The 27,611-nt window shown below is 54.0% G+C and overlaps 2 protein-coding genes across 8 annotated transcripts in view; one reads left to right on the forward strand and one right to left on the reverse strand.

Annotated features, from left to right (window-relative positions):
• The window catches only part of Cul4a (cullin 4A), a 32,341-nt gene extending 31,756 nt beyond the window's left edge, over positions 1-585 (reverse strand). The window contains exons 1-2 of the mRNA XM_058582712.1: positions 421-585; positions 157-272 (exon numbers count right to left, since the gene is read on the reverse strand). Of these exons, the coding sequence (XP_058438695.1) occupies positions 157-272; positions 421-568 (264 nt within the window). The 5' untranslated portion in view covers positions 569-585. The remainder of the gene's footprint in view (positions 1-156; positions 273-420) is intronic.
• Positions 586-1,149: 564 nt separating this feature from the next.
• On the forward strand, positions 1,150-25,443 carry Pcid2 (PCI domain containing 2). 7 transcript variants are annotated; one of them, XM_046454868.2, is made up of 15 exons: positions 1,215-1,291; positions 8,410-8,559; positions 8,873-8,962; positions 10,775-10,848; positions 11,860-11,925; positions 13,014-13,055; positions 13,968-14,022; positions 16,795-16,898; positions 19,672-19,747; positions 20,271-20,412; positions 22,690-22,790; positions 23,481-23,554; positions 23,652-23,777; positions 24,593-24,716; positions 24,998-25,443. In XM_046454868.2, exons 4-15 carry the CDS (start codon positions 10,775-10,777, stop codon positions 25,085-25,087), a joined length of 1,074 nt encoding a protein of 357 aa, XP_046310824.1. In that variant the 5' UTR covers positions 1,215-1,291; positions 8,410-8,559; positions 8,873-8,962; the 3' UTR covers positions 25,088-25,443. The 7 variants fall into 7 exon arrangements, with proteins under 7 accessions (XP_046310823.1, XP_046310826.1, XP_046310824.1 ...); XM_046454867.2 differs by lacking the exon at positions 8,410-8,559 and having other exon boundaries at positions 1,150-1,291; XM_046454872.2 differs by lacking the exons at positions 1,215-1,291; positions 8,410-8,559 and adding an exon at positions 1,344-1,487.
• The last annotated feature ends 2,168 nt before the right edge of the window (positions 25,444-27,611 follow it).

Consider the following 27,611-nt stretch of genomic DNA (forward strand, 5'->3'; position numbering starts at 1 on the left):
CGTAACAAAGTAAGTTTGCAAACCTCATTTCCCACCGTTAGGCAGGCACCAAGCGCTGGGGAAGAGGCGAGGGGCACTCCACTCGCGGCGCGGAGCGCGGTACGGGTCCCCGCAGGGCCCGCCGCCCGACCCCCCGCGGCGCCCCGCCGGCCTCACCTGGTACAGCTCCTCCAGGTTGTACCTGATGGACGTGCTGCCCTGGATAGCCCTCACCGCCTCGTGCAGCTTCCGCCACGTGTCCTGCGTGTAGTTGTCCGGCAGCCGCGGCCTGTCTGTGGAAGAGGGGGTCAGCGGCCGGCGGCGCCGGGGAGCCGCGGCGGGCCGGCCGGGTCGGGCTGGCGGCCCGGGAGGCCGAGGCCGCGACCGAGGCCGAGGCCGCGTCCGCGCGCGCGCCGCCGCCCTCGCCCGCCGCGCACCCACCTCGGAAGTTCTTGATGACCAGCTTCCTGGAGCCGCCCGCGCCCCCCGGCTTGGCGGGGCCGCCGGCCAGCGCCGCCGGCTTGGTGAGGCCGTTGGTGCGGCCCACGAGCGCCGAGACGCTGCCCTTCCGCGGGCCCTCGTCCGCCATGGCTGGGCCGGACGCCGCCCCGCCCCGTGCGCGCCGGCTCCTCCTCCGCCCCGGCGCCCCGTCCGTGCGCGCCGGCTCCTCCTCCGCCCCGGCGCCCCGTCCCTGCGCGCCCGGCTCTTCCTCCGCACCGGCGCCGGTCCGTGCGCCGCGGCCCCCGCCACTGCGCCCGCGCCGCCCGGGCTCAACCGCCACCGCGCCCGCCCCTGCTGGGGCGCGCGGACCTCCCCATTGAGGGCTGGGGCGCGCGGGGACAGCCACGCTGGGGGCCCGGGCGCGCGGGGACACCCTGTGTCCCGAGGCCGGGCGCGCGGGGAGCTTGTTCCCAAATGGGTTGGGGACTTCCCCACATTGTCTCGGGGAACGCGCGGGGACACCCCACACCGAGGGCTCCCGTGCGCGGGAAGGACGCTGTCGGGTGGGTTGGGGACCTCCCAGGACCTGGGAGCGCAGGGACCCGTCCCTGGGCGGCCTGCCTTCCCCCTCTTGGCTCGCAGTCCTAAGGGCTCGGGTCCGGCGGAGCGAACGGCAGCTGCGTGCGGGCCTATCACGCACCGCGCGCGGGGCGCTCAAGTCCCTGGCGCCGCGCCGCCCCTCCGGAACCGATGAGCGCAGCGCGGAGCTGTGGGGGCGCCGCGCGCGGACGGACCGCACCGGAAGTGACGCGGTGGACGGTCCGCGGCCGCTGCCATGGCGCACATCACGATCAACCAGTACCTGCAGCAGGTGGGTTCCTCGGCCGCTCCCTGCCAGTCCGCGCCGGAGGGACCTGGCCGAGCCAGCGGCGGGACCGACGCTGGCGGAGAGGGAGGGGGACCGCGGTCGCGGTGGCGACGCGAGGCTTAGCCGCGAGCGGATCCCGTTGGCGCGGACACGCCGCGGGTTTGGGCAGCTGTGTCTGCGGGGCTTTTGCCCGAAGGCGGTAAGTGGCAGAGCACAGCCAACCGGGCTTGGGGTCCGAAGCTGTCCTTGTGGCCACTAAACTAGGCCGGGAAGCGGGTGGCTAGGTGTGTCCAGGGAGCCCCTCTGGTTAGCTGGTGCGAAGGGCATCTTGTTGACCTTTCTGATTTTTACACCCCCTTCCTTGGTGCAGCCGTTGGTCGTGTCCCCGAGGACCCAGGCCCTTCCCACTCGGGTGCCTTCTGGCCTTTTGGCAACATTTCCCGTCAGCCATTGCTTAGCTGCAGCAATTCCAAGCCCCTTCCCGCGGCCTGCATCTGAAGACTATAAGGGAGGAGCATCTGCAGCACGCCTGTCTTTCCCTGGGGATGGGAGATAATACTTGCAGAAACCCTGTCTCCACCCTAAACATCTCACTGGCTAGGACTCACTGGGTCCCCTTGCTGCAAGGGAAGTTGGGAATTCACTTACTGCCATGTTGAATATGTGTCTCTGGAGTTGAGCTCTGCCAGCTTAAAAAGGGGGAAGGGAACAGTTAGTGCTCACTGCTGCTGTCTCCTGATTGCCAGTTAGGTCACAGCTCAAGTGTCATGTCCACAGAGGCCCTCCAGGATGGCCCATTAAGGAGAAGCTTAATTTACCTTGTGTGGTATTTTGCTTTTTTGTATTTTTTTTTACAAGACATTATCTTGATCCTTTTAACATTTATTTATGTGTGTGTATCTTTCCTCTTTAAAACTTGAGCTACATAAGACTAGTGACTTTGTTATTTCTTACCTCTGCACTCTGGCTCAGGAAATGTGTTGGAAGCTGACAGAAATGGAAAAGCCCAGCCAGAGGGTGGGCGGGAGGGTTGGATGATTTTCAATGCTCACACCTCCTCTTGGTGACAATCTCATTTTCCTTGTCTCATCAAAGCACCTCTCTTCTTGGCAGTGTGTTTTTAGAGGAGCACTCTGAAAAACCCATCCTTTGCCTCTCTTGTCCAGTGAGAATAGTTTGGGCTGATGATGAGAATAAGAAAAAGAAGCCATGATTAGTGCTTGTCAGCCGTTTCCTAAGTAGCAGAGTCTGCCATGAGCACTTTTATGCATGTTCAGTTTTTTTTTTTTTTTTTTTTATGAGTCCATCACAAGCCCATTTTACAGAGTGGGTTAAGTTGTCCACCCAAGAGGACTTGAAGCTGCACAGCTGGGACTGTGACACAGTTTCTGGCTCCAGAGTCAATATTTATTTTTGTTTTATACTGAGGATTGAACCCAGGGGCACTTAACCACTGAGCCACATCCCCAGCCCTTCTTTATATTTTATTTAGAGGCAGGGTCTTGCTAAATTGCTGAGGCTGGCTTTGAAGTCACAGTCCTCCTGCCTCAGCCTCCTGGGCTGCTGGGATCACAGATGTGCGCCACTGCACCCAGCCAGAGTCCATGTTCTTGACACTCAACTTTTCTGAAGGATGCTGCTTCCGGGAGAGTTGTACTTGAATCTCAATGACCATTTTGGCCCTGTGACCTTTCCTCATTTCAGCACCTTGACGGTAGCCTTGGGCAGCAACTACATGGAATAGCAGAATGTCTTTGTTTCCTGTGTTTGCTGAGATGAATTCCTAGTAGCAGCTTGGATGGGTTGGATCTCATCTTCCTTCGTGGATGCTTGAGCACAGGACCGAGGGCTTCCTTCCTCAGCATGGGGAAGGCATATTTGTGCTGGTTTTCAGAGCTCTGTCCCATGGGGTGATGTGGCCTGAAAGGGTGCCTACAGATGCTTCAGAGAGGGAGGCACTGAGCATGGGTGATCCACAGCAAGCTGTGAGCAAGTCTGCTTTTTCCACGGTCAAACAGAGAAGACATTACTCCATTTCTCGAGGTAACCAGCTGTAAAAACAGCCCTGGGAAAGGGTCCAAAGGAAGAATAGCTGATCACTGCCTTGCATCCCTCAACTGCCTGCAAGTGTCAGAGCCTAGAGGCCTCAGGAGGTGTCTCCCAACAGAGGTGAGGGCCACATTCAGACCTGTTTTGTTCTGTGCTTGGACTTTAGCAGGTACCGCCCAACTTAGTTTATGTTGGGGGAGGATGAATTGGATGGGCTTACATGCCGTTCTTTCCCATGCTTCTGCTTTCTGGAGCTGCTATTCTCCTTGGGTCAGCTTGCATACTGTTCTCCCCACTATGGGCATCCCCTTCACCACTCTCCGAGGGCTGGCATTATTCCCACAGGGCCTTCTTCATCCCTTCCAGCATGTCTCTGTGGGCTCTTATTCTTTCCTTTGTGTTCTTGATTTTTCTGTTCATGACAGAATTATGTAATGGCAAATTTTTTTAAAAAAGTGTATCTGTGCTTAAAATTTTATTTTCCTGCAATTGTGTATTCTGAAAAATTGCAAATGTACAGGGAAGTGGAAAGATATACAGTGACAGCTCACAGACCTTTCATGCTTCCTTCCTTCTGTGGGAACACGTGCTTTCTCCCTGAGCATGTGAAAGTCAGCTGCAGACAGTGTGGCTCTGAGAACAAGGACATTCCCTCTAAACACAGAGTCTTTAGCTACTCACAACTTGACGCCATAGTTGCCCCAGGTGTTCCCTGGGACTTCTACTGTTAAACCCAGGGCACGGTCATGTCTTGGGCTGCATGTGGCCTTTTGGCTCCTTAAGTCCCCTTTAATCTGGGTAAGTCCTCCTGCCTTTCTAACAGCTGTCTTTCATCCAGGTTTGATTGTGTCAGCATTTGGATTTGGGTGTTCTTCTCCTGGACTGCCACAGGTTAGATGTGTGGGCGCCCACTGCTTCTCTGGAGGCACCTCATTGGGATAAGAGGTGTCCCCTCAGGCTCCTCTCTCATTATGGTGCCTTTCCCCATTGCAGGGCACACGTCATCTGTTGGATGATGGGGTGAGGACTGTTCCTGTGCCCCATAGCCTCACAGGGCTGACACTGAAGGTCCTTTCCCAGGTCAGCCACTATGTTAGCACTGACTGAGCAAGCATTGCTTCTCTTTCCTTCCTTCCTCCCTCCTGTACTAGGGACAAAATGCAGGGCTCACACTTGCTAGGCAAGTGCTCTGCCACTGAGACACATTCTCAGCCCTCTTTTTATATTATTAATGAATTTTTTTTATCAGTTAAACAAGTATTTCCGCTATATCCTTTCTAGGCAAGCGCTTTACCACTGAGCTACAACCGCAGCCCCTATTATTGTTATTTTTTTGAAGCTCCAATTGCCTTGGAGCCGCTTCAGCTGATTTCTGTGGCGTTTGAACCTAGCCCTTCCTGGTGTGCGTTTTTTAGGCTCACCTAGCCTGGAGTCTGTCCTTTCTCCAAGGAGCTCTGGAATTCAGAAGGCAGAGACCTGGGTGTCAGGTGTGCTGGCTATGCTGGGGAGGCTTTCAGTGGACAGAGCAGATGAGCCCAGTTCTAAGCAGTCATGGGTTCTGAGAGTTCATGGTGCCCCTGAGGTGCCTGCGTTCGCTGAGCAGCCAGCATTGTCAAGGTTGTTAATATGCTCTGTTGCATCCCTTCTTTCCTTTCACACACCCCCAGCTTTGTAGCCACCTGGGAGGGAGTCAGGACCACTGTGTCCTACCATCTCCAGAGATTGCCTGGAAGGTCACTGGCAAAGGAGGACCAGGGGGCACAGGACCATCTGTTCTGCTCGTTGGAGGGACCTAGTGTCTGGGTTTTGGGGACCACTGTGCTTCTGGTACCTTCAGCCACCGGAGGCACACTTCCATTTCATCATGCTTAATTCTTCTCTGTGACTTTTAGCTGCCCACAGGCTGAATGTCATGGTAACGTGCATGACCAGAACCCCTGGTGTTAACCAGAGTGAGGACCTCCGAGGCCCTTAGATTGTGCCTGGACTGGGAGGGCATGTGTGCTAGAAAAGCAGAGCCTCCTGAGAGGCCAGTGTGCCTCAGGACTGCAGGAGGGATAGCCTGGGGCTCTTGGCTGGAGGTCCTGTTGGCTGAGGAGAGGTGAGCACTGGAGGGCACAGGCTGCAGGCCAGCCCAACAGCTCTTTACTTGACACCTCACTAGGTGTACACCAGTCGCTTGCTCTGCGTGCCCAGCCTCCCCAGGGGGCCAGTACTTCTGAATGCTCATCCTCCCGGGACTGAACTGGTGAGAACTGGTTTCTGGGACCCACAGACCGGCATCAGCAGGTTGATGGTCGGCATCAGCAGGTTGATGGTCGTTCCACTTTGCTGTCCAGGCTCACCTCCTGCTGAGATGGTGGGCAGAGAAGGTCCCTTGGGCCTGTTCTGACCCTGGAATAGGGCCATCCCTCTTGCCCGCGTGATCTTACGCCCAGCGAGGACTCTTTCCCCCTCCCTGCCCCAACCCCAATCAGGTGGTCCTCAAGGCTCCTTTCTGCTGAGCCCAGCGCCCTCCCCCTGGGTGGGCATGGGAGCCTGGAAGTCCTCTGTGTAGGGAAGCCAGTGCCCAGTGCTGACTTCTCAGGGCTGCCTTACCTTGATGCTTGCAGGTGCACTTGATTTCCACCACCAGACTCCAGCTTGGCAGCTTTAAGGAGGGCCCTGCCCTCTCCCATGACCAGTGAAGGCGCTCAGTGCCCGTCTCTCTGCCTTCAGATGAGACCCCCAGACTTAGGGCAGGCCTGCGAAGAGCACTTGGTTAGTGCTTGGGTTCCTTCACAGCCAACCCTGCTGTGCCCATAGGTGACTTTCCAAAGGGCAGAGACGGCCAGGATGTGTGTGGCCTGGAGCTGCAATCTGGGCCTTGCAAGGGCTGGCTTGCAGCTGGGCTTGTCCTCTGAAGGCTTGGATCTGTGGCCCAGCCTGCTCGGCTTCAGGTGGCTGTGGCTGAGGATAGCAAGTCTCCAAGCTCACCTTCCTGCAGCCCGGGTCCCAGGGCCTCCTTTCCATTCTGAGTCAGCATCCCCACCTACAGGGTCTTGGTTTGGTTCTATCTGCATTGGCATAAGCACTGTGCCCGAGGGACACCGGCATTAGGACCACTTCACACTGCACTGTCTCTAAGTGAATTCAGGGTTGTTCTCGCAGATTTTTATCTTCAGAGCAAATTCCACAGAATGTATGTTCAAGGTAGCTGACTTCTTTTTCTGTGTGGTTGTGGCATCATTCAATGTCTGTCTGTGCTTCTGTTTGTGCTTGTGTAGAAGGTTGGCTTTTCCTTCCACTGCATTTCTTGGAAGTTTTCATAAATGAACACTGTATTAGAAAGCATGCTCAGAACTCCCCCCCCCCCCACCGCCCCGCGGCATCACTTTCACCACTTTCCCACCCCTTTGTGGAGATGGAGAACCATTTTCACTAGATTCTGCCTGCTGCTTCCTCTGGTCTTGGAGAGGAGAACAGGATGCACAGAGACACACAGGGTTCTTCTGTTTCCCTTGTTCTTAGACCAGCGGCAACGCTATTTCCTTTTTCACCTTTGCTGGACTGTGGGTCCTGGGAATTGCTCCTCCCTCTGTGATGACACGGCATGTCTGTGGGCATCTTGTGGTTTATTCACCCAGTCTCCTGTGGTGGACGTCAGACTGTTTCCAGTGTCTTGGATAACATGCAGTCCACCTTTTGCTTCTAGCTGTGGCATAAGTCCCTAGAAGCAGGTTCACTGTTTGATGCACTTTGTTGAGTATCAGGTGCAGGTTCCTTATCGTGTGCTTCCCAGTCAGCCCCACTCTTGCCTCAGATCCTGCACGCGTCCTGGTGGTGTGTGCCATTGCTCCTCCTGGATGTGGACGCTGATGCGGCAGTGCTGGGTCACAGAGGGTGTTTGCCTGCTTTGGTAGAGATGCCAGCCTTCTGTCGGGGCTGTGCCAACTTGCCCTCCCACCAGTGTGACATGCAGCTCACTTCACGTCCCCACAGCAGTGTGATTTAACCACGACAGCCCGGACTAGGGCCCTGTCGCCTGCTCCACTATGGTGGGCGGCCTGCATTCAGCAGGAACTATACTGCAGATCTGAGCTTGGACCTCCTCCCATGCTGGCAGCGTATGCCTTGAAGTACAGTCCTCTTGTGACGCTGGGTAGCCTGCCAGTCCAAACTCCAAGGGACACCCAGCACTCCAGCATGATGTGCCATAAGTCATGTGCTAAATGCATTTCCACCTACAGTGGGTTGACCTAGGAGCACCTGAGTTCTGTGGGTGTGGGAGCCCTATCCAGGACTTTCCCGTGTGCCTCTTGCTTACTTGCATACCCTCATGCTGCCCCTGGTGAGTCATGTGCACAAGCTGAGCCTGATGGCACGCATCCACAGTCCTGGCTATTCAGGAGAGTAAGCCAGCTTGGGCAACACAGTGAGACCATACCTCAGAAAAAGTCATGTGAACATGAAGTGTACATATCAAATTTTATTTTCATTAGATCCTACTACCATACACAGCTTTATTCGTTGCTCTTTCGCCTGTATGATGAGAATGTTTTGTAAGCACAACTTAAGTGCACTGGGTCTTCTGGTATAAAATGTAGTGCCACAGGCCTCCAACAGCAGATAGAGGTGTGTGTGGCAAGCAGGGTCAGCTGGCATCGTGTGTCCTGTAGTGCACCCTTTGCCTGCATGGTGTCTGCTCTGTCCTCCCAAGCCAGTCTGTGCAGTTTTCCTGCAGCATGTTTTCCCCCATTTAACAACAAGCATGTTGTAGAACTCTCCATTGTTGCATGTGTGTCTGTTTTGTTCTTTTAGACAGCAGGTGAGTATGCTGTTGTATGAATGCAACATCATTGCTCAGCCATTTCCATTTCCTTTTTATTTTATATCTATGTTGAGTAGAAACCTTCTGAGTTTTGGATACATGTGGGTTTTTTGAGTGCTGAGTATCAAACCCAGGGCCTTGTACAAGCTAGTCAAGACCTCTGCCACTAAAAAATATTTGTAACAGTTGTAAAAATTCATTTTGAGACAGGATCTCTCTGAGTTGCCCACGCTGGCCTTGACTTGTGATTCTTCTGCCTCAGATTCCTGAGTAACTGGGATTGCAGTGTGAGCCACTACTCTTGTGGATTTTAAGCTTTCTTTGGAGATAAGGTCTTGCTGTTTGCCTAGGCCAACCTGAACTCCTTGGCTCAAGTGATCCTCCTGCCTCAGCTTCCTGAGTACTGAAACAGGTGCATACCACTGCACTCGTGAATTTTCAAATGTATTGTTAGTATGACCAGGTAAAACTAGAATAATTCACCTTCGTTGGTAACTAAATACTAAATCACTGGTTCATTCTGCTTCTCCTGTTTTCTTGCCTCTGGAAAATCCCATTTTGAGATGAAGTTACTATATCCTGGTAAAAAGTGCTGACTTTTTACATTTTTTATTTTTCTGACCCCTTTCAAAGTAGGGGTTGAGTTTGGGGTGTGCAGTGTGATGTTGAGGTTCTGGTAGAACAGAACACTTCCTGTCTGCTGAGGCCCCTCCCACATGTTTCAGGTGTATGAAGCGATCGACACCAGAGATGGAGCATCCTGTGCAGAGCTGGTATCTTTCAAGCACCCTCATGTTGCAAACCCACGGCTGCAGGTGAGTACAGGGCTGTACACATGGCCTCCTAGAGAAGGGGGCAATGCCCGAGAGTTGAGAGTGCAAGCAGAAGAGAAGGAATGCCGCCGTTCTTGTCTGAAGACTTCATAGTTCCCTTACCACTGACGTCCTTCCACTCCATTCACTACAGTCCTGTGTGTGATCCCCACGCAGCTCTCTGGGGCCTGGAGCAGTGCTTTTTCAATCAGCGTCATTTAGCACAAGGCAATGGAGCTTGGACTCAGTACAGACCTGGGTCCCCAGAGTCCATGTGCTGATGCCCCACAGGTGTCTGCCTCCTGGGCTCCCTGCAGAGGTGGGCTCACACCCAGGCTTGGCCTGGGGACGTGGCATAGCCTTGTACAGCAGAGCCAGGCTGCCTGGAGTGTGGTTTCAGCTGCTCTCCTCCCCAAGTCACACTGAGCCCTGGGGCTGCAGAGCCTGGACATTTATCTGACCTTTTACAGCAAGCACTTGCCCACCTCTGAAAATACCAGAACCCTTAACTTAGAGTTTAAATGATATCCAAGCATTATCTGTAGAAAATATCATTATCATTGTGTAAAGCTCTGTTTCTTCACTGATTCTATTACAAAATCAGAGAACAAAGTTTCTTTTGGAAGAAACATGGGGCCACCTACCAGTGATGATATTAGCCACGTATAGACTGCATCTCAGACCCAGTAAGTGGGTCTCTAGGGTAACAGCAGGTTCTGTATTACAGAGCTCCCTGGATGGTTCTGATGGGTGGAAGGCATTGGGAACTGTTGCTCTAGGTGGACTCAGTGCTGGAGACCTGGCTTGGTGGGTGTGCCCCACTTCCAGGTGGCACACTGAGGGACTCAGATCTGTCTGTCTGTCAAACCCTACAGAGAAACAGAACCAGTAGAAATCTGTCTATCTATACATTTTCCATATATATATATATATATATATATATATATATATATATATATATATATATATATACATACATACATACATATGGAAGAAGAGAGATTGTCAGAAGGAATTGGGGCACACCACTGTGGAGCCTGGGAAGTCCCACCATCTGCGTCTTCAAGCTGCAGGCCCAGGAAAGCCAGTCGGGTGGCTCAGTCCAAGTCCAGAGGCTGGAGGACCAGGGCTCGGTGGTGTCGATCCAGCAGAGGGCTGGGCCGTCAGGAACCCTGAGGCCAGCTCCTGCCCCGTCCCTCTCTGTTCAGGCCCAGCAGCATAGTTGTTGCTCACCACGCAGGAGGTGCACTGCTCCAGTGCCACTGGCTCCAGTGCCAGCGTGAACACGGGGGCTGTCAAGTAGATGTGTAAAATTGACCTTCACACATTGTGGTGCTCCACGCATCTGAAATCTGGCTGTTGGAAGGAAGGGAAAGGTAGAAATTCTCATCGGCCACTGGCTGGGATGCCCTGCTCCCTCCAGGAAGCCACGGAATGAGCCCTCACGGGCAGCGTTTCTGGCCAGTGAGGACTTGTTTGTGATACACTTTGCTGTTAAACCTGTGGCAGTTGCCTAATAACCGTTTCTTCACTGGCTGGCTGTCAGATACTAAAATGCGTGTGAAAGTGCCTAGAACATTTCCTGGCCTGTAGTAGGCAAAGCTGAGTGGTATCCGTGGTGTCTTGGTCCTTTGAAGCACAGATGAATATTGTTGAGTTAATGAATCCTTTATTTAGAAGTGCTAAAACCTAAAGTATTACTACTGTGGATGCTGAGATTCTGAAACAAGTTTTTGTAAATCTAAGTGTCTTTCTATACATTGTGCTCTTTCTGTGCTCATTAACTTTATCTTTGCCATTTTTCATATAAATTAGATGGCTTCTCCAGAAGAGAAATGTCAACAAGTTTTGGAACCCCCTTATGATGAAATGTTTGCAGCTCATTTGAGGTAATTTTTGTTGAGGAAGAAAAGCAAACACAGCCAGAAATTGCTGAACTCACTAGGGATATTTTCTTGCATCACATGCTTGAAGCAATGAATAATTGACTGAAAAAGTAGAAGAGTGCATTTGTGATTTCACTTTGGGAAACCCTGTGAAAACTGGGTGTGTCTGTGGGTCCTGCTGTGAAGAGTCACCTGATACCTGTCACACTGACAGGGGTCTTTCATTGGTGGGAGGTGGAATCTGGCTCAGGACTTGATTTTTTTCATGGAAATGTGTCTGCTTTTTAACCTGTTTGCCTTGCTGGGAAAAAAACTGGACTTGAGCAAAGCAAACAAAATACTGCTTTTTTATTGTGGGACAGGGTCTCAGGTTACCCAGGCTGGCCTGGGACTTGCCACCTTCCTGCCTCTGCCTCCTGCGTCCCTGAGGTCCCAGTTGTGGGGAGGTGCTGCTGCTTCTCTGTCTCTGGAGCATCAGTTCAGGCAGCACATGGTCCTCAGTTCTCCACTTGCCTGCCTCTTGTGTCTCAGAGCAGTGCAGTGCTGGGAAGACAGGGCCAGAGGGCTGGAAGCCTGTACACCCTGCCGGGTCTCTGGAAGAGTTGGGGTGCCACTGTGTTCCTTGCAGCGTGAGGCACTCTGACGTTTCCTGGTTCTGTGGCATGTGTGATGGTCCCAGGTGTGGTAACACAGAGACCGCGTGCCTGGAGGGAGCCCAGTGGAGCTCACCGACTCAGCTGCTGTTGCTCAGAGCCTCTGGGACTCAGCGGGGGTCCTCTCGAAGCCTTGTAAGGGGTCTCACCTTGCAGCAGCTCCTGTGGGCCAGGAAGTCATCGGCATCTCCCTCCACCTGACCTATACGAGGCCAGCAGGAGCTCTAGCCTCCCTTCCAGGCCTGGTAGGGAGTCAGGCTGCTGGGGCAGGACCCAGCTCTGGCCTGGTGCCTAGCATCTGGGTTTCCCCGGCTGAATCCTTCCTGGGCCACTGTCCTCAGACTGCATGTCTCTCTTCCAGGTGCACCTATGCTGTGGGGAACCATGACTTCATAGAGGCATATAAATGCCAGACGGTGATAGTCCAATATCTTTTGTCTGCTTGTAGCTGTGCAGCTTGGAACAGGTGCAGTGACTGCTGGGCTCTAGGTCTTGAAATGCTGGGCCAGTTCTCACCCCTGTAATTAGACAGAATAGAAGCATTTTGCAGGGAAAACTCATTTTAGCTCTTCCACTTGGCACCTGAGTTAAGACTCATCCAGTTATCTCTAGAAAATAGAAGAGCCCTAGTGAGAGGAGCAGTTTTATTTAATCGTGTTGAGAAGTATCACATTTATAAGGCAGCGGTAAGTGTAGTTACAGGGACTGGTTGAGTCCCCTGGGTGAAATACCAGAGGTCCAAGATTCAAGCTAAAGGGATGAGCGTGGATTGGATGCACACCTCCATTACTATGTGTGGTCCCAAAGGTCGTGGTCTTGCTTAGCTCATTTGAGTGCTGTCCTATACTGATGGTGTTCTGGGTTCTGGCGTATAACCTAGGTTTAGCTTGCCTTTTAGAAAACCATCTTGTTTAAGTATAGCTAGAAGATAGTGGGCTACTAGCCAAGTCTCCCTGGAAATGGTAAATAAATTATATCGTAGATTCTGAAGCACTTAAATATAACTTGTAACCATCTGGGCTCAGAAACCAAACACATTTCCTTCCTTCCTTCCTTCTTTTTTGGTGGTGGGGGGTACTAAGGATTGAACCCAGAGGCTCTACCACTGAGCCTCATCCCAGCCCTTTTTATTTTTTATTTTGAGTCAGGGTCTCATTAAGTTGATTAAGTCCTCTCTAAGTTGCTGAGGCTGGCTTTACACAAACCTCATATCTCAGTCTCCTGGCTGCTGGGATTACAAGTGTGCACCACTGTGCCTGGCTCAAATAAAATTTTTTTTTAAAAAAATCTGATAAAAGTCTTTCTTATTTTGGAGCAAGTATGTATGAAATAAACATATTTAGTATGCTTAGACCTAATGATACACAGGTATTTGTAATGTGCACTCATATCTTTTTTTCTTTTAAAGGGTGGGATATAATTTAGGATTTGGAATCCTATTCTTTTTTTGTTGTTGCTGTTTTCAATATGTAGTGTTATTACGGTTTGCACGTCAGACCTTCCTTAACTTAGTACATCATTTCTGCGGGCATTTCAGGCCCACAAAGAAGAAAACTGGTGAGTATGGACAGAAACAGTTGGAAATTAGTAAAGGGCATTTGGTGTTTGTGCTTTTGTCTTTATTTTGTTTTTTGCAAAGTTTTAAAGAATTTGCTTAAAAGTACTAGTGTGTTTTTCTGTAGAATTCACGGGAGTTGACATGATAGTATCAACATGGGTAATAGAATTATAACAATGTGTGCAAACTAAAGTGGCATTATCTTGCAGTATACCTTATTTCAGCACTTCCTTGTCCCCCAAATTCCTTAAATACTAATTTTTTCCTTAAGTTGTTCATTCTGAGCTTACTTTTAGTTTTAACTTAAAAAAGATAGACCAACTATGTAGTTCATTGGGGCAATATACACAATAATTGGGTTAAATTCCTTGACAAACTGATTTCTAACTTCAAGATCTAGTTAAGATTCGTTAGGAATCTGTGGGTGGCACACATTCTTCTGTACTAGACTGGCTGAAGGCCTTTACAGCAAGCAAGCCTTCCTTTCTAAATGAGGGCCTTGCTTTCACATGGAAGGAAGTCAGTACTGTCCAAGATGGGCGCAGAGCTGTTGATGACGATGTGTATGTCACACCATCAGTGTCTTTTAGGAAATCTTACCGAGCTGCCTCTTTTTAAACAGTGCTGTTTGCCAGTGTGGGGAGTGGAGGGGATGGGCGGTGTCCCGAGATTCCCTGCAGGGCAGTGTCCAGGCCCTGATTAGGGCTGGCCAGTGGTTTGGAGCTAGCAGTGGGCCTTTGGCCTCTAGGTTGGCCACAAACATGGCTGTAGCTGCCTGGGTGGCAGGTGAGGAAGCAGACAGTGGCATCAAGTTTTGGGGGCAGATGGCAGCCTGGCACCAGTGTCCCCCCACCTCTGAGGAAAGCCTGGACTCATGGCCTCTTCAGACACGTCTGCTGTTTCCTCTGTAGGGCTCTACCAGTCATGTATGCGGTAGCCCTGGACCTCCGTGTGTTCGCCAACAACGTAAGTGAGTTCCCTGTGCCTGCTGTTTTAGAACTGAAGCTCTGTGACTGCTACTGCATTTCATGTCCGTCTCCCCACGGTGTTGAGGAATGAGTGGGAGTTGTGATGCATTGGGGTGGGGAGCAAGATGGGTGGCAGCGGGGTTAGGGTTAGGGTTGCTTCTCGGGGTTATGCCGACAGGCTTTGGGCATTTGCTGGATGTTCCCTGTTAGTGTGGAGGGAAGTGCTGTCTGTGGGGCTGTCCATGTGTCAAGTGGGTTGCTTTTCCTTAGGGTGGAGCAGTAGCAATGAGCAGTTCTGCATCCTTTTACTTGTAAGATGTGGCCTGTCTTAAGGCACTCCAGCTGAACGTAGATTAAACAGCTACCGGCTCCTGTGGCACGCAAGGAAAAGGCCCTGGATTTCATGGGGTGACGTCCTCTCAAGGAGCAGCACAGCTGGCCGTGAGCCAGAGCTGCCCATTCTTTGTCTTGTGGACGGCTTCCAGCTGCAGACCCGACGATTCGCTCAGACTCTGCCCTCTCCTCCTGCTCGAGCCAGTTGTCGCCCTAGGAATTTTCAGCCCATGTGGCTCTGAGCGGCAGAGGTGAAGGGGCTGGGACTGACCTGACGGTGGGGAGCATCCTTTCACCTCCTGTCTGTCCAGGACAGTTCCAGGGAAGCCCAAACCTGGAAGTGCCCACAGAGACAAAAAAGCCCCACAAAAGTTAGGACAGGGCAGATAGCCTGGCACCATGTGCTGAACGCCACGCACAGGTTTACACGTCTCTCCTGTCCCCTCAGCAGGGCAGTGGGGTCAGCTAAGGCCTGTAGAAACGGGTAGATAAGGCCTGAAGTCTGGCATAATACCCCAAGGTCTGGGGTATGAGTGAACATCGCTGATCACATCAAGGATCAGGGACATGTCAGCTTCTCAGGATGTTGGATGAGAAAGGTTATTTGCCAGTCCCCAGCACTGAGATGACAACAACATTTGGAATCATCTGATGAAGTTTGTTTCACTGTTTTTGGTGCTAGGGATAGCAGGCAGGGCCGTGGATGTGCCAGGCAAGTGCTCTACCACAGCCCGCCGCTGGCGATTTTAGAACAAGGTATGAAATGCCTCTGGGGACAATTACGAACACCGGAAACAAGTGAGGAGGCCTGTCTCAGCAAGGGAGCCAAAAATGGAAGACCCAAGTGGACGTCATAGGCTGAGAGACTCCAGGGAGCTTTTGCTGTTTAGAGATTTTTAACTGGGAAAATTTAAAATAGTAGCAAGCCTTTTTAATGTTAACGTAACTGACTTTTAAAATAAAACTGCACTCTGTTTTCCAGACAAGTGGAACAAACATACTGAGCAGAGTGGCACCTTGCGCATCTTAAGCCCATACCACCTGGCTCCAACAGAAGCCAGAAGCCACCTGGAATCCTTGTCTCGCGCACACTCCCTGCGGGGCAAAGGCATTTGCAGAGCATCCATGGGGAAGGGAGGCCTGACAGAAAAGGGAGGCATACATTAGGACACTGTGTCAAAACTCTGAGACCAGCTTTGTGAAGCTTGCTACAGTGTGGCCTGAATTGTTTCCACTGGAGCATTAAAACCACTGGCCTGGCCTGAGCTTGAACAGATCTTATACTCCTGCATGATTTTCATCTTCAGTGTGTCTTAGTTCATGCAGGCTGCTGTAACAAATCGTGGCTGGGTGGCTTATAAACATCAGACATTTATTTCTCACCGTCCTGGAGATGGGAAGTCCTAGGTCAAGGGGCCAGCAGGTGGGGTATCTGTGAAGAGCCTTGGTCTGGTTCATAGCCAGGACTTCTTGCTATGTCCTTGTGTGGTGGATGGGTCAAGGGGGCTCTTGGGGTCTCTTTTACAAGGGCACTGACCTACCACGAAGGCCTGATCTCAAGCCCTTTTGGATGTGGTTATACAGCAGATCCAAATGTTGACACTTGGTTAAGTAAAACAAACAAAAACAACTGAAACAAAATAGCCCTGTTTGTGCATCAGCGAAGTCTTGGGGAGTAGGAAGCTGCCTCGCTCAGTGGTTGAAAACGCTTCCTGCAGTTCTGGGTTTTCCCCGAGAAGCACGGCTGTTGTCGCTGGCTGCTGACACCGTCACTTGTTTGCCTGCAAGTGGCAGGCTTGTTGGTTCTCTTTTGAGAGCGTGGTGTGCAGGGCCCACTCCTGGCCCAGCCTATAGATCTGGCCACTTCCCAGTACTGCTCCTGGGGACAGCCGTCAAGGCAGGGCGGCAGGGCGCTTGCTGCACTTCCCAGACAGCACAGGGAGTGGTGAAAATGTGAAGTTGGTAGCATTCTGCAGGGGAATGGGCTTGGCTAGCCGGGTTGCAGGCACGTGCTGGTGTGGAGGGTGCGGGATGCTGGTGAGCTGCGGACCGCTCAGCCTGTCCTGCCACCCTGTTGCACCATCCACACAGACGTCAGGACAGGAGGAGGGGACTGTGGCCTGGTGTCTTCCTGAGGATGGCTCTCAGCTCATAAACCCTCCACAAGAGGAGGAGGAGATTGCTCTGGAGACTGGGGAGCGAGGCCCTTGGTGACAGCTGACACCCCCTTCCTCTCCCGCTGGTGCGTGTGGGTCAGAGGTCGGCAGGGTGCCAGCCATGGGAGGCCATGACCAGCTTATAGCGCAGATCAGGAATCTGGGCGGGGAAGTTGTGATGCGAAGACCCCTCAGGTTTCAAAACTACAGTCGTGTCCACCAGGCCTCGTCTCCCTTTGGGATTGTAGCTCTTAATTGTACCCGTTTTTGTGTTCCATTAGGCAGATCAGCAGTTGGTGAAGAAAGGAAAGAGCAAAGTTGGGGATATGTTGGAAAAAGCTGCTGAGCTACTGATGAGCTGCTTTCGGGTCTGTGCCAGTGACACGTGAGTCGGGGCTGGAGACCTCACCACCGCGCCTGGGTCGCCACAGGCCCTCCCCGTTGGGCTTGCTGTCGGCTTTGCACCTGCATTAGGCCCCCACACCCCTGTGACTTTGGCTTTGAGAAGCCTTTGTTTTTTAAAGGAGAGAGGCCCCTCCCAGGCGGCCTGCTGCTCGCTCTGGGCTTGTCTGCGGCCATCCCTCTCTGAGCGCTCCTCTGCACTGGCGCTCAGGCAGGCCTCCCTCTGGCGGGAGCTTCCCTGAGCTTTCCTTTGTATGAACTGCCGGGGTCTGCCTTCAGTCGGCTAAGCGCCCACCCTCCCCGTCACGCCCTCCCCTCGTCAGAGGCGGCACCCCACCCTCTGCCTTGCAGGGAAGGGTCTTTCTCCCTGGCAGGTTTTCAGTGAGGTGACTCTGCTCTGCCTACTTGGGTTCAGTTTCTCCTGTTTAGGGCCCATGTATTTCCTCGGATTAGTAAGTTTATGTTTTTTACTAGGTTTTTAAGTTTTTGCATTCTTTTATTTTTCAACTTTAAAAAAAAATATTGTCCCTTCATTCTGGGCGATTTGTGTTGACTGCCTGCAGGGTGGCTGCTCCTAGTCGCCATTACTCACCTTTTAATTCTAGACTTTCTAGCTGATTCTATTTTAGAGTTTCCATTTTTCTCCTAGAATTCCATCTTACCACATGTACTGGATCGTGAGGTTTAGGAAGGCACGTCTGTGTCTCTGCCATCCCTGTTGTAGGTGCACACACACACACATATTTTTTCTGTTTTCACTGAGGCAGGGTCTCACTCAGTTGCCAGCTTGTCCTGGCCTTGACCTTGCGATCCTTCTGCCTCAGCCTCCTGGGTAGCGGGATCACAGGCATGGCCCCTGAGCCTGGCTTGGAAATTGTTATATAAACAAAGGAAATGGTTCCCAGAAGGTCTTCCAGCTTTCAGTTTCCCTCTCCTCACCCTCCCCAGCCCAGCCTCCAGCCCATTCCAGGGCAGCTGGGTGGCAGGGGACCCTTCCTGTCTCCAGGTACTTTCCCCTTGCGGCTCTGCCTGAGCCACTCCTCACCGCAGCACCCCCCTTCCTGCCCCACGTGCTGCAGTCCTGGCTGGCCACAGGACTCTCACCCAGGGCCCCCCTTCCTGCCTCATGGCACCCTGCTCTTCGTTCCCTGTACTTGAAGGCAGCTCTGGGCTGATGGTGAATTGGGGTGTGTTGCTTCACCTCACACCAGGGTGCCCCTCGCACATCGAGCCCGATGAGCACTTGGTGGTGATCCTCAGGTTGGGTGCCTTTGACGAGGCAGTGGCTTCTCAGGTGGGATGCCAGGAGCTTAGCAGCTGAAGGGCCTCACGTGGGTGGGCCTGGCGTGGGTCAGGACTTGTGCTGTAGAGGACACTGTCCCGACCGTGAAAAGCCACCTTAACATGGGGGGATCTGCAGATATCTACTGAGGGTCTAGTGTCTGGCACACACAAAGAACTGCTACAGGGAACAGTAAAAAGAAACGGGTTTAAAGGATGAAATATTAGAAAAATCTTCCAAAGAAGATCTGCAAATGGCCAGTGAACTCATGCAGGTTGCTAGGCCTGGCCACAGCGAGCTGCCACTCCACCCTCTGGGCGCTCTGGTCAGAGATGGCAAGTACAGGCTAGGAGAGGCTGTGTCCCTGGTGGGCGAGGGCTCTGGGAACCTCAGCTTCCTCAGAGAGCCAGTGGCACCTCAGAGTCACCAGGTGGCCCTGCAGTTCCTCCTGGCTGCATCCAGAAGATGGCAGCGGCCAGAGGCCGTTGACCTGGTGCCGTTGCAGGGCACTCTGCTCGCTGCCTGGCCGTGGTTTTGAAGTGATGGTGTTGCCCTTCTCTCCTGTCACGCTTGGAGGGAAACCCAAAGAGCAAATACCTCTTTTGCAGGCCACAGCCCTGTCATGGTCCGAGCCCATGGAGAGCTGTCGTCGCAGCCCACCAGGTGCCGTCCCACAGGCCGATGGTGCTTGTATGCTCAACGTTGCTGGTGGGCACATGGGTCCTGGAGCAGCCTGTCCCCTGCCCACGAGCAACGTGTCTTCTGTCCCGGCACCTTGTTGTCTACCCCGCGCCTCACTCTTGGGTTGGCATTTCCGGCACACCGGGCCTTGCTCTGGCACCCCCTGGACAAGCTGTGTGGCAGGGGAAGCGCTGCACAGAGATGGTGCACGGCTGAATGTTAAAACACCCCACGACACTGGAAGGACCCTCAGGGACGCCACCCTTCTAGGGACTCTCTGCTCTTGTCTAGCACACCCTCTTTTGATCTGTCTCCATTCATCTTTGTGTCTCACAGTCTCTTGGCACATGGTGCAGTTGCCTCGGGGGCTTGGGTTTCTCCTTGTCCCTGAGGTGGACGTGCAGGGCAGGTCTGCATGGTGCCCGTGCAGCCCTCTGCGCCCCTCCCAGGCCAGGCTGCTGTGCCCCCAGTGCTGCCTCCACTGCTGCGCAGGCAGCTCCTGTGCATCCTGGTGCCCATGCTCGGGGACCCAGGGGAGCTTTTGTGCCAGCTGAGACACCTCTCAGGAGCCCCCTGTGTCTTCAGGAGTTCATTCTGTCCTAGTGACAAGAGAAGATGCTTCTCACCTTCAGAAAAGCTCCCTGCAGGAGCTCTGACGTGGTGCTGCAGGCCTGCCTTTTTAGCGTCACCTGTTAGATGTCGGGTGAATGTGACCGCTGTCAGCCGTCAGGCAGCTTATTCTGTGACTTGTGTCTGTTTCCTCTGTGACATTAAGAACTTCATCTTCCCACAGTCGTGCTGGCATAGAGGACTCTAAGAAGTGGGGGATGCTGTTCCTGGTGAACCAGTTGTTCAAGATCTACTTTAAGGTATGCTTCTGCTGGAGTCTCTGAACTCCCTTCCGTCTTCCCCGTTAGGCCGCTATTGCTGTCCGTGATGAGCCAGCCCACCTATCACTCATGGGAAGGGAGGGGCCACAGGGTCTGTGGTCCTCAGGGCCAGCCCTTGCCGAGTGCCTCCCACCTGCAAGGGGTGCTTCTCCAGTGTCTGACTGAAGACAGCCCCGTGAGGCCTGTACTCCCAGCCAGAGGCCCTCCTGGCAGCGCTGGGCCCTCCAGGGCGTGGCAGCTCTGAGGTAGGCGTGGGTGTGAGTGGGCTGGAGGCTGAAGCATTTCTTAGTGCCCAGAGCCAGCCAGTGAGGCCCTCGGAGTGCACGTGGCTGGGCCTTGTTCCTCCACGCCAGGGGTCATAGGTCTGACCTGGAAGTCCTGCCAGTGTGGCCTTCCTCCCTTGGCAGCTGCAGCTCCCCGCGGCCATGGCCTCAGGGCTTCCACCTGTCTGCTGTGGCGGCTGTTCTAACAGACATTTGTGACGGATTGTTATTTGTTATAGATCAACAAACTCCATTTGTGTAAACCCCTGATCAGAGCCATCGACAGCTCCAACCTGAGAGACGATTACAGCACTGCCCAGAGGGTGACATACAAGTACTACGTTGGACGCAAGGCCATGTTCGACAGTGACTTTAAGCAAGGTGTGCTCTGCTCTCCCTGGTGGGCACTGGAACAGCCTGGCTGCCCGGGGTTGCTTCAGAGAAGGCTCCTAGTCTCTCCGTCCTTGGGGACGTCCTTTCTGAGGCAGCTGAGTGTGACTCTCTCCAGTTTTCTCTCTTTGCCTTTGACTCTAGTGCGTGCAGGTTGTGCCCTACAGGCAGAGGCCACCAGGGCGGCACTCCGCCTGGCTGCAGCCCAGCCCAGCGAGCATCGGGGGTCCCTGGGCACAGGCCAGATTTCCCAGAGGCTGCGTGTGAAGGCACTCGCGCCCCAGTGCCTTCTTGGACAGAAGCACCGTCGTCCCCTTCAGGCCCCTTGGCGTGTCTTCTGCCCACCATGTCTTCTGTGTGCCCAAGGCACACTTTGGAACTGTCAACCACTTCCTCTCACACCCGAGAGTCCAGGGCACAGCATCCTGCAGGCCACAGGCAGCCAGCAGCACTCTCATACCATGGTCTGTGGATCAGTCCTGGGCTTCTGTGGATGAGCTTTTCAGTTTTCCCACATTTTAGTAGACGGCGCGCCTCTGGGGAAGGGCTTCCTGGGGTCTTCCCTTGTCTCTGTTTTCCCCTTAAAATAGGAGCATCAGGGAAGGCACTTGTAATCATATTGCCTTGAGTTCTACCAGGGTAGCCACGTGGGTTTCCTCTGAGGTTCACTGAGTAGCAGTTTTGGATACTCAGGAGCCAGCAATGATTATTGATAGCAATGCCAGGTGGCCCTTGTGTCTAGAACCTTGACAGATGAAGCGTTCCTCAAGCTTCTCACCCAACTCCTTCGTCTTCTGTAAAGACCCCAAGCGTCCTAGAGACTGGGTTTTGGATGCAGAGCTGCTCTGTGTGCCTCAGAAGCCTGTGCTAGCCCGTCTTCTGCCTGGTGGCTCTCGAGGTCTTGGCTCCCATGTCACTGCTGGGAATGCCTGCTGCTCTTGGTGCGTTTAACTGGACGCAGTGTCTGAGCGCGACACCGTTCTCACAGCTTCTCGTGGCCACATTGTCTATGGAAAGAGGGAGTATTCAGAGTGTCTTGGTGTTGGCCACACATTTCATCAATTATAATCTCAGGTGCTCATACCTCTTGAGGTGTCTTTGGCTCTAAATAAAATAGAGGTTTCGTACAAAACATCTGAAGTGCCCTGGATGACAGCAGAAAATCCCAGTGGATTGTTAGAAATGCGTTACTGTGCCCTGGGGATTTGGACTTGGTTGCCTTGGGCATTGGTAGAGTAGCACATCTCTGGGGCAGTTGCCATTGTCTGATGTCAGGCTGTGGGATGTGCAGGCTTCATAACCCCATAGGGCTCCCTGTGGGCTCAGCTCCTGTCCATGACAGTCTTGCTCCCTGTGTAGAGTGGAAGCCGATTTTGCCAGGCATGGCGTGTTGCTCACGAGTGGAGGCAGAGGTGCTCAGTGCAGGCCTCCCGGGCCAGGGCCTGCCGCCCAGCGAGGGAGTCTGTGTCAGATGGGTCCTCCTGGTTCTGAGGGTCTCTGGGCCGTTGGGTGGGGACTTGGTGCTGTCCAGGAAAGACTGCTGTGGCAGGCCATGTGCTTCTGTCTGAACCCCTGGCTCCCCAGTTCCTGAGCCACATTCAGATCACAGGCCCCCGGGTCCTGTCCTGCCACCTTCGCTGCAGGCCTGGGAGGAGTCTGTGCTCCTCCAGCTCGTCCAGCTTTCTGACGAGTCCCCACTTAGGACACAGTGCTGTGCAGTCAGCAGGTGAACCCCAGTGGAAGTGGCTTCTTGGTATTCCGACATCTAGCCGTTCAGCTCTGACTTCCATGAAACCCAGGACCAGCACCTCGCCAGCTCACGGCACAGTGGCTCACGCACCCGTCGTCTTCAGGAAGGCGCACACGTGGGCTCTGAGCTGCATGCGAGCTTCAGGGGTGGTGCTGAGCATCTGTTGGGCCGTGGGTGGCTCGTCTGCCTCGGACCTCTGTCTTCCCATGTCGGGCTTTCCGGGTTGAAGTGCTGACTGTGTGGCTCCCAGACCTCAGGCGAGTTGGCTCCCACCAGTCCCTTCCTGCACTGCCCTCCATGCCACAGGCCTGCCCAGCCTTCCTGGGGCTCTGGAGTCACGGGACATGCTTAAGAAGAACTGCTGGGGACGGAGTGTAGCCAGGCTACGCTGGGCCACGGGCTTCGCGGCACTGAAATGAGAACTCTCGCCTTGCTTCAAGCATCGCAGGGGGTGGGAGCTGGAGGGGCTGTGCCACGGCGGCTTGGCCTGCCGGACTGACCTGGCCTGCTCTCCGCAGCTGAGGAGTACCTGTCGTTCGCCTTTGAACACTGCCATCGCTCCAGCCAGAAGAACAAGAGGATGATCCTGATCTACCTGCTCCCCGTGAAGATGCTGTTGGTGAGCGGCTGTTCCTCTGCAGCCCCGTGGGCTTGCAAGGGTGCCAGGTGGGCCGAGCCAGCACTTCCAGGCCCTTCCAGCAGAGCTCTGCCTGTGTTTATCTCCCAGCAGTGACCAAGCCCCAGCCTTCACACTAGACATGAAACAAGTGTGTGCTGTTTTCATTTCTCCCCGAGGGCCTCGGTGCACAGCAGAGGGTTAACCAAGAAAGCAGAGTGTAATTGCAGTCTGCCTGGGGGGTCTCAACAGAAGAGCCCCGCCTGAGGAGTCAGGTGGCACTGCCCGAGTGGGGAGCCTCCTTCCACATCTGGAGAAAGTGGCGCCTGCTGGTGGCCAAAGCGTGCATCGCCCAGGGTGGCTTGTGGTGACAGCAGCTGTGCTGCCCCGCCCCTCCCCATTCCGCCCTCCTGTGGAGAGCAAGGGTGATGTCCTTCCTAAGTCCAGTGCGTTTCCTGGTGTCCATTTATCCTAAGTGATAAGACACACAGAAGGTTGCCGTCATACAGTTCCCAGGTTTCCTGGTTTTCACTTTCCTTCCTATGCCCTGATGAGTTTAATCCTCCTTCAGCTGCTTCAGGAATTCTAAGGAACTGGGCTTGCGATTGTCTTAGCTCGATTCTTTGATAAGCTGTCCCTGAGGACAGGCTGCTGGAGTGACAGCGCCTGTGGGGAGCTAACTCTCTGTCCTAGGGCCACATGCCGACGGTGGAGCTCTTGAGGAAGTACCACCTCATGCAGTTTGCCGACGTGACCCGAGCTGTGAGGTAGGTCCCCACGCTTCCTGCAGGAGCCAGTGGGCAGAGGTTGCACACTGCCCGTGAGGGTGGCGTTGACGCACTCTCTCCCGGCCTGCCCCACCAGCGAGGGCAACCTGCTCCTGCTCAACGAGGCGCTGGCGAGGCACGAGACCTTCTTCATCCGCTGTGGCATCTTCCTCATCCTCGAGAAGCTGAAGATCATCACCTACCGGAACCTCTTCAAGAAAGTGTGAGCAGGGTGCACACCTGGGGCAGGTGGTAGGGCGGGACACACCTGTGGCTCACTGCCACACCAGCTCAGGCCCTGGCTCGGGAGTGGTGGCAGAGCCTTGCCCTGTGGGCAGCATGGCGCCCACTGCTCCTGTCCTCGGAGGGCAGCCAGCCAGCCTCGTGGTGACTGGTGTGTCACAGGGGAGATACCAGGTCTGCTCTTCTGGGGCCTGTAGCCATAGGCTCTCGAGGTTAGACTTCAGACAAGGCAGACCTTCCTCCAGCTGTGGGTAGGCTGTCAAAAATGGCATCACCTGAGCCTGCAGGACACTGGGCAGGCACATCCTGGTGTCAGAGCCACTGACAATAAGAACCTCAGCCTCAGCGAGACAGTTACCAAGTGTATAAATGTTCTGTTTGTACTAGCAGGTTTTATTTTTTCCCCCAAGGAGTACCAGGGATTGAATTCAAGGGCACTTGATCCCTGAGCCACTTCCCCAGACCTATCTTGTATTTTACTTAGAGACAGGGTCTCACTGAGTTGCCTAGTGCCTCACTTTTGCTGAGGCTGGTTTTGAACTTGAGATCCTCCTGCCTCAGCCTCCCAAGCCACTGGGATTACAGGCTTCAAATAGGAAAGTCAGATTATATTTCATAGTCTTATTTGTAGATTGTGTTTCAGAATATATATAGTTAGTAAGTGGAAACATGTTTTATTCCTTCTGAACCCTGGTTCATTGCAAAATGTGTCTCTCTCTGGCTCCCAGGCCTCCTCCTGGCCTTTGAAGTAGCCCCTTTGTCGGGAGCTGCAGTGTCCTGTCTTCCCTCTTGCAGGTATCTGCTGCTCAGAACACACCAGCTGTCTCTGGAGGCCTTCCTGGTCGCCCTGAAGTTCATGCACGTGGAGGACGTGGACATCGACGAGGTGCAGTGCATCCTGGCCAACCTGATATACATGGTGCGTGGGCCTCGCTCTGGGAGGCAGCTGCTCCCAGTAGGGTGATCTGGAATTCAGAGCCTTCGTGTGGTGGTGGTGGTGAATTTAGTGAGCAGCCTTTTGCCTTTGCAAAGGTATTTTGTCGTAGAAATACCACCCACAGGGCCCTTGGGCATGAGGGTGGGTGGTGCTTGCCCCGTCAGCTGAGCTGCGTCAGGACTGCTGCAGACTGCTCATGCCCGGCGTCTTGGCTGTGATCTGGGTTTGGAAGTGCAAACCAGGTCCTCTTTTCTCTCCTCCAGGGTCACATTAAAGGCTACATATCCCATCAGCATCAGAAGCTAGTTGTCAGCAAGCAAAACCCATTCCCTCCGCTGTCGACCGTGTGCTGAGGCTTGCAGGACCCTCTGGGCAGAGAGTGGCTCTCACCTGCAGCTGTCTTGGGCTGCAGTCAGCTCTGGGCTGCACCGTTCTCTGCAGCTGGAACCTTCTGGGTGCCTTCCCAGGGTGCTAAGACCAGTTTGCCCACACCCTGAGCGTCCTGAACCCCTTGGCGCTCTGTGAGCGGTGGCAGTGTTGGGGCTCCTGAGGGAGGCCTGGGGCTGCAGCTCGCTCTGCTTCCCCAGTGCCGTCACAGGGGCCGTCTTTGTGACTTTTTGTAGCTCTTTCTATAAAAAAGGATATTTTGAGTTGTTATCTTCTAAGATATGTCTATTTTTATTAAATCTGAATCTTCATGTGATTGCAATGCTTGGCTAACTTAGGGTGTCTTTTTAGAAGCAGGGTTTAGTTTGACTGTTTTCCAGCTCTCTCAGCTTGTGCGGGGGCCTGCTCAGCTGCCACAGGCTGATCTGCCCCCGGGTAGGAGCTGTTTCCCCGGTTCTGGTAGCAGGAGGCCTGAGAGCAGGCCTCCTAAGCTGCAAGTGGCCGTCCTTTGCCTTTCAGAGACGTGATGTCTGTCCTTCTTTCTCTTCCAGGACCGAAGTCCCGCTGGTCAGGACTTCCCCCTACAACTACCTCTAACCTTAGTTACCTCCAGAGACCCTCCTCAGGCAGCCCCCCTGGGTCGGGCACACGTAGCCCTCAGCTCTTCCAGGACGTACCTTTCCTGTTTATGAAATGCTAAAGAGGAAAGCTCCCACGTCTGGGAGCTGCAGAGAGAAGCCTTCTAGAGTGCGTGGATTCCCTCTTGCTCCAGGGGCCATGTGGCTCGGAGCTCGCTCTGCCTGGGCTCCACCAGTGTCCTCCTGCTGGGCTCTGTGGTGTGGAGCACAGCGTCCTTCCTTTGCTCATGAGCCTGCAGCCTGGTCAGGACGTGCCTGCGGTGGGCAGAATGGCTGTGCACCCACAGCACTCAGGCAGCAGGGAGAGGAGCGCACGTGCAGAGGAAGAGTCGTGCTACCAGCCCCCTCCAGCCAGGCTCTGCCCCTTTAGGCCATCCACATCATGAGTCCCCCAAAAGGGTCACTGCACTGATGGGTCACGGCTCTCACGTAGCTCATGGTCTGATTTCACCTCTGGACCTTACTGCATTACCACAGGAGGTAGTTTTTGTTTCATTTTGTTCTATTTTTGTTTTATTTTTTGAGAGGCAGGGGCTCATGTCCAGACCACAGCTTGACCTGTCTGCTGAGTCTAAGCTGGCTTCCAGCTGAGTGTCACCTGTGACCGCGGGTACAGGGGGGGTATGAGCCTGCAGATTCCTGCTCCACAGAGCTGCTCTCCCTGCCATTGAGCTGTGGTGAGCCCAGGCTGTGGCCGGGTGTGGCCTCTTGCTGGTGAGTCCTGGGCTGACCCATGGCTTTCTCCCCCACTCTGCATGTTCCCAGGCCTGCTCTCTTGCCTGTGGAAATCTAGTCCTCCCACTGGGAGCAGGGGCCATGGGCATCCTGCAACTTCTGACCAAAATGATGATCTCGTGGTAACCTGTTGGAACGTCTGTGAACAGCCCTGGATTTCATTCTGCTCAGCAGCAGGAGAAGGCTAAGGCTGGTCAGCGTCTCAAGGTGGCTCACCGAGCAGCAGTGACACCCCCAGCCAGGGACTGACGGTTGGAGGTGAACACGGCTGCACTGAGCAGTGGAGGGACTGCAGTGTGCAGCAGCGTGTGTGGACCGCTGGTGTCCAGGCCTGTGTGCAGGGACAACACCAAGGAGTTGGGCTTGATCCTTGCTAAGAGTGCCCTGGTTCGGCCCTTTTTCTTTAATTTTTTAATACCACAGCCCTTTCATATTTTATATTGAGATATGGTCTACATTGCTGGGGCTGGTCTGGAACTTGCCATCCTCGAGCCTCAGCCTCCCGAGTTGCTGGGATTTCAGGGATGCACGACTGTGCCCCACTAGTTTGGCCCTTTTAAAGCTTATCATAGCCAAGTTTTTGTTGCTCCTCTTAGAGACAAGGACATGGGGTGGAGTGGCAATCAGAGCCACCGGCTGTTGCAGCAGAGCACTCCTGGGGCCCGGAGGCTCCTCCACCCCGGTGCCTCCCAGGCACCGCTGTCTCCTGTCTGGGTGCTCTTGGGCCTCCCTGAGCTGCCTCTCTGTAGTGCTCCTCTGGGGAGGGCCTCCTCCTCCCTCACTGGCTTCCAGTTGCACCTCCACCCAGAGCAACTGTGTGACTGGTGCTGGCTGAACCAGGCAGAATTGGGGGTGTTCTGCTGAGCCAGCTGCTCTCAGGCTTCTGTTTTGCTTTAGCTTTTTTGCTACTGTGACTAAAAGACCCAACCAGCACAATTCCAGAGGAGGAAGAGTTTATTTGAGGGTTCGTGGTTTCAGAGGTCTCAATCCATAGAAGGCCGGCTCCATTCCTCAGGGCTGGAGGTGAGGCAGATCATCAGGGAGGAGGAGTGTGGCCGAGGGAAGCAGCTCACATGGTGATCAGGGACCATATGCCCCATGTACACACCCCCATGCC

The sequence above is a fragment of the Marmota monax genome, unplaced genomic scaffold (genome assembly GCF_021218885.2).
Source record: "Marmota monax isolate L192 unplaced genomic scaffold, Marmota_monax_Labrador192_F-V1.1 WCK01_AAM20220418_F8-fsc00026, whole genome shotgun sequence".
NCBI classification, from domain to species: Eukaryota; Metazoa; Chordata; class Mammalia; order Rodentia; family Sciuridae; genus Marmota; species Marmota monax.